Raw genomic sequence first — 5,677 nt, 5'->3', positions numbered from 1 at the left:
TAAATTATCCAAGTAAGAATAATAATAAAATAGCACAAAAGCTTTAGATTTGACAGATTTTATAGAAAAAAGTCACACCTTGTAGGGAAGCACTGATGACAACTAATGTGAGTTACCAATAAACAAACAGTAGCAAAGAGTTGTCTCACTCTCACTTGGTTCAGAACTTGAAACTAGTCCTGTTCTCCCCGCTATGACTCGACTTGGATTTCGAAATACATAAATAAATAAATAGGAGGTCTCTACACACATATACATGTCACATCTGCAACTCTGACCTGTGACATTTTGTAAAAAAATGTCATTCCAAAGCAGGTAACTTTGAAACCTTAAAAAGTGCGGAGCTTTGTTGTGCAGTCCCACTAATACTTGAGATAGTTGCAGAAACAGATGCATGTCTGAGAGGTGTTTAAGAGTACTTACTTCAGTTTCAGGGCAAAAACACATTCATTTTTCACATATTCCTTCTAGGTKAAAACAAAGAACCATGTATGTTGTTTCACTGACTTAAAGTTGTGAATTAAAACAGAATTTTCCTTATGGTCAAAAAATGAATTCTAGAAATAGTAAAATGTTTTCTTTAGTATTTGTTAGCTAACAAAATAGCAAACAAAAGTGTCTTAATTTATTGAAAAAAAAAAAAAAAGAAAAAAAAGTGAGGTAGATTCTTATATTCTCACCAGAGCAGAACAGAAGAAGGGGAAACTGCAAAACTAAAAGCCAGATAAGAGTCAGGAGGTGGTGGGAAAGCAAGAATGATGCATTGTGGTGGCAACATATTATGTTTTTATTGTCCATTTCATTCTGTTTTGTAAGTTCACTTGATAACTTTAGATGATTTAATTTTCTTTATGTCACTGCTATGCAGAATCAAGGCCCCATCTCTGAATTTTCCAACTTGTCCTGCAGGCCAAATGCTGGGGACCGATTTCTTCTTTTTGGTCATCCTGAAATATAAAGGGGGAGAAAGGTATTAAGAGAAAGACCAGAATCTTCCTTTAATGATCAATATGGTGGAAAAAAAAAAACCTATTTATGAAACCAGTATTTGGTATTATGCAAAACCAAGTTATAGCAGGTAACACACACTTTCAGATGGAGAAAGAAGATAAGTGTTATATTTCAGTGAGCCAGCTGCACTATAATTAAGAATGTCACTTTGCCTTTCAAGCCTTTGCATATTGTAGCTTGTTTTGCCAGAAATATTTCTCACAGCAAATGCTCAGAATAAAAAGGACAGGGGCCACAGCCTGGGTCCACACACGGGGACTTCCATCTGCCTCCCTGACAGCTGYGGCCTTAGACACGGCAGAGGAGAACTGACATATCTTCAATTAAGCCATGTAGCCAAAACCTCTAAGTGCTTGACACAGACTAAGGTTGCCACTTTGCACCTAAGAGCCCATCTGTAGGCACAAAAGATCCTCCCATTCTGGTCTGCGTGACTTCTGGTATAAGACTGCGCATACTTACACAGGGGCAACAGAGCAGGAAGGTTTAAGCAAAAGCAAGGTAGTTTTTGACATGTTAAAATGTCTCACCTCTCCTTCTGTTCTTTCTTCTTCTTCTTAGGAGAGCCTCCCTTATGTTCCTGCTTTTAAAGACATTTTAATAGATATTTAATTTAATAAATATAGTAATGGAAAAGGCACAGAGCCACTTGGCTGCACAGCCCCGTGCAGGCAGAGCCAGCGCAGCCTCTCCTCGCCCTTAGCCTGGCTGCACGTGTGGGACGCGGCGCAGGTGCTGCAGAGCCCCAGGCCCACAGCCCTGGGCATCACCCCACACAAAGTGCAGCCCCTGCATGACCCAGATGCTGCCCCTGCYCCTTAGCGAGGGGCTGAGTCCAGCCACGCGAGGGGAGAGCCCCACATGCTGGGTTCCCTCCTGACAGCTCCGGTGTCAAAATACCGATTTCCTCCCAGGCCAGCGTGCCTGGTTCCCAGCTTGTCTGCGCCGGTCCAACGGGCTCAGCTCTCAGTCACGGGACAGAGGGAAAGTGGGTTCCCCCAGAAAACAGGGTGGCTGAGAAGAGGTTGATGGAGGAGCTCCCTGCCCACCAGCCTGCGCCCACCTACACCAGAGGGCTCCGGGGGAGGAYGGCAGCCAGCAGGGCCAGGCCGGACTGTGTGGGTGCAACACACACCTCACCCCTGCTTTAATTAACCCGGGAGATCCCAGATGTAATGGTGCTGATAGGAACCCAGCTAAACATTCAGCTCCCTGTGGTTAGATAATGTGTATCAAACACCAACTGGAGGCGTTTCTTCTCCAGATGCAAGAAAAAAAATACTTGTTTCATGTCGTCAGTCTATCAACTTCCACTGAGGCAGTGAAACCTACCAYCATAAAAGCCCAGTTTTGCACCTTTTGTACTGCACGCAGCCAGCTCTTACTGATGAAACTGGTCCCAGGAGGGAGGACTCTGAGGAGCAGTAGGTGTAGAACTCAGGCTCTCCTCCTGTGCCTCAGGGCACTATCTGCCAGTCTACCGGACCAGCTCCTACATGCTGCCTTTCTTTAATGGAGAARTTTCACACATACCTTTCCATTATCATCATTCCTCATTGTCCTTTTCTCTCTCATTTTCTCCTGGTAAATCTTGTAGTTCACATGTTCTCTTTTGGGGGGCTGCAATAAAGAGCAGAAGTGGCATCACTGCTGAAATGCTTGAATAGTTCAACAAACAAAACCATGAACAAATAAAAAAAAACCTAGATAAGACTGAACAGGAAATTGGGTCAGAGCAAAAAAGAAACAGCTCAGAGAAAGGGCAGGGAAAGGTATCTCATCTTTCAAAAGAAAACCAGAAGGAAAGCAATCCCAAACCCCATGTGCCAGCCCAGGACAAGGCGCCGTTACCTTGGCYCCCAGCATGATGGCTCGCTCCCGCTCCAACATGCGTTGCTCCTGCTTCTCGTAGCCAGTGATCCCAAACCTGTGCACTTCCAAACGAGCCTAAAGCGGGACGGGAAAYGGGAGGCATTTTGTCACTGTCCAGGCTGAAACAAAGCTGTGCTCCCAAAGGAACACCAGGTAGTAACCCCAAAATCTGCCACTGCAAAATCCCTGACTGCAAAGTGCCTCACCAGGAAGCCCTGCGTGCAGCTGCCGAGCAGCTCTGACTACACAGCCCGCACAGCCGACCACGCACAGGTAGACCCTGGCAGAAGCAGGGCTGAATTAGGACCYTTCCTAAGGCTGTGGTTAAATCCTCCCCATTTTTGGCAATAGACAACACTGCAGAGAGCCTCCAGGTTTCACTGGATCACAGCACTTTCCTGACAGGCAAAGGCCAGGCAGGTAAAATAACCCATGCAAATGTGAAACCGATCAGTACCAAGCAGCCCAATGCTAGTTATGCTTATGGAAGAGGAGTCTGGAACAAAAAGACAAAAAAYAAAAACCAACTGCTGTTTGAAAAAAAAATGCCAAAACACCCTGTTTTTTTTTCCCCTCTATGTGAGATCAGAAATAGCAAAATATAAGCCACCACATGCTACATATTAGGGACATTCTGATATCTCTACCCAGCTAACACGCAGTGCCTGCCCTCCTGTTGTCACAGAGGGATCAGAAGGAAGGGCCCCGGAGCTGCAAGACGCCTCTCCCCACACAGCACACTCCTCCTCCAGCACGGCCTGCAGCCAAGCCAAGCATTAAGAAACCCTCCCCTGCAAGAGACAACCTTCCCTAGAATTGCTCTGGTCCCACTGGGGCTTTCCCAAGCATGTGAATACACCCCTCTGCACACAGAGATGTTGATGCTGGATCCAGGTGACTTACTTTTTCAAAGTTAAATTCGTGCTTGTGCTTGTTCACGTTTTTCTCTTCGGACACTTTCTGGGTCTATGAAAACAAAAACAAAATGCTTCTGTTTAAAATTACAAGCAAACCAAATTTAAATGCTGATTGTGACAGTTTTCCAAAAAGTGGTAAAATGCTAAAAAGAGCGATAGGGAGCTGTATGCAGCTTTCCAGCAGCATATTTTCCTGTATTTATGACCTTTTACTATGACTGGTTWATTAAAAAAGAATGAAGCTCTCATGGGATTTTTAACATACAGATATTGTAGGGTCTTGTTGGAACAACCCTTGTAGGGTATTGTAGGGTACCATTAAAGTGCCAAGCATAGAGCTTGTTCAAAATTTTCTTCCATAGGCCATTTGATAACACAAAGAGATCACAATTCGAGAAAGACAGAACACAGCCAATATAAGAGCTGCAATTAATTTTTGAAGCTCCAAGTTTAAATTACACTTCCCAACAGCACCATTGCATGTGAGCTCCCTTTTCTAAGCCTGTGCCAAAACTGCTGCTGGAGGCTTGGACACCAGCTCCAAGTCATTTGGTTTCAGGTGGAGAATAGTGGTGCTGGTGCCCGTGCTGTTTGCTGGTGGTAGCACAAAGAAAAACACTTAATTCACGGCTGCTTGCAAACACATTGACACCTACGCCCTGGTTAGCTAATGCAACATAAAGGGCTCCAAAGTGCTGGCAGCAAATGCCAAACGCAATGAAATATCAGGGAGCARTAAGTGTTCAAAATGAAATCAGTGAGTGTCTTTTCTGCTAAGCCATTTATATGGAGACCTTCCACCAGCAGCTCTCAGGCTGGAGAGGCATTTTCCAGGGAACCCTTAGCCTGTACCCTAGGGAAAAAAAAAGATTTTTTTCTTGAAAATTTCTTAAAATTTCCTGAAAAAATGAACCCCCCGCCRCGTGCTGGCTGTAGAGAAGTGCAGTGGTTGCCAGGCCCCGTGTTCCCATTGCTGCTCCTGGGAGGCGCRTGGGGTGTTTTCCCCTGGGACCTCTCCATAGCTCGGGACAGGACCAGGCGAAGAGGGAGACCAGGCGGCTCCTGCCTCCGACCTGCCCCTCTGGGCACTGASCCTTCCTGACATGTTTCAGGACACACAGGTCCAAGCCACCACTACGCGGCAGCCCTAACTACCMCATTTTAGTGGTTAAAGCCCTTGACCTTGCTCTCCTCTCCTCTCCCCTTCGAACTGTATCCTATGGGGAAAACTTCAGAGCTGTAATACATCTCAAGGTGATTTTAGTTCACGCCTAATCCCTGAATTTGGCAAGCAGGCTGCTGAAACGTGTCTCCAGGTTCAACAGACCTGCAGCTTCACTGCGGCATCCTCCGCATCCATCGGAGGCACCGCTAGGCACTGCAGGAGCCTTTCAGGAAACCAGCAGCTTCAACCAGGTAAAAAAGTGGTTATTCTCACAACATTTCATAACAGGCCAATCACCAGGCTTCTCATGCCAGAAAAGAGAAGTTGTAAAAGGCATGGAAAAATAAAAAATCTGTTGGGGGAAAAAAAAAAAAAGTCTGGAAATAAAAACCCCAAAACCTAAATTGGTAGAGGGGACTCTACTGGAGAAGGATGAGAGGACGAGCACGTGACCGTCTCCAGGAGCGTCCCCGCTGGGCCCAGGGCTGCACTCGAGAGGGGTTCCCGGTGCTTGGGCTGCGCTGTCAGCGGCGGCGCAGGAACCGGCACTGACCCGTACGGGAGGCTCTCATGGGCTCGGGACGTGTGTGCGCAGACGTAGGGGCACGTGCAGGCGGCCCCGGCACCTCCTGCGCAGCTGCTCCTGGTGAAGGAGTCCAAAACCGGGGTGTCTCACAGAATGCCGAAGGTTGGAAGGGACCTCAGAGGTCAT

The 5,677-nt window shown here is 46.6% G+C and overlaps 1 protein-coding gene across 2 annotated transcripts; it reads right to left on the bottom strand.

The window, feature by feature from the left end:
• Positions 1-690: 690 nt before the first annotated feature.
• On the bottom strand, positions 691-5,330 carry CUNH1orf131 (chromosome unknown C1orf131 homolog). Of its 2 annotated transcripts, none has more exons than XM_026053345.1 (6): positions 5,128-5,330; positions 3,787-3,849; positions 2,863-2,958; positions 2,545-2,631; positions 1,542-1,594; positions 691-947 (listed from the first exon to the last, which is right to left on the bottom strand). In XM_026053345.1, the coding sequence occupies exons 1-6, from the start codon at positions 5,158-5,160 to the stop codon at positions 818-820; spliced, it is 462 nt and encodes a 153-aa protein (XP_025909130.1). In that variant the 5' UTR covers positions 5,161-5,330; the 3' UTR covers positions 691-817. The 2 variants fall into 2 exon arrangements, with proteins under 2 accessions (XP_025909130.1, XP_025909131.1); XM_026053346.1 differs by having other exon boundaries at positions 1,542-1,591.
• Positions 5,331-5,677: the final 347 nt, after the last annotated feature.

This window comes from Nothoprocta perdicaria, unplaced genomic scaffold (genome assembly GCF_003342845.1).
Source record: "Nothoprocta perdicaria isolate Ctin4 unplaced genomic scaffold, notPer1 scaffold_99, whole genome shotgun sequence".
Taxonomy (NCBI): Eukaryota; Metazoa; Chordata; class Aves; order Tinamiformes; family Tinamidae; genus Nothoprocta; species Nothoprocta perdicaria.
This window is presented reverse-complemented; position numbering and strand designations above follow the sequence as displayed.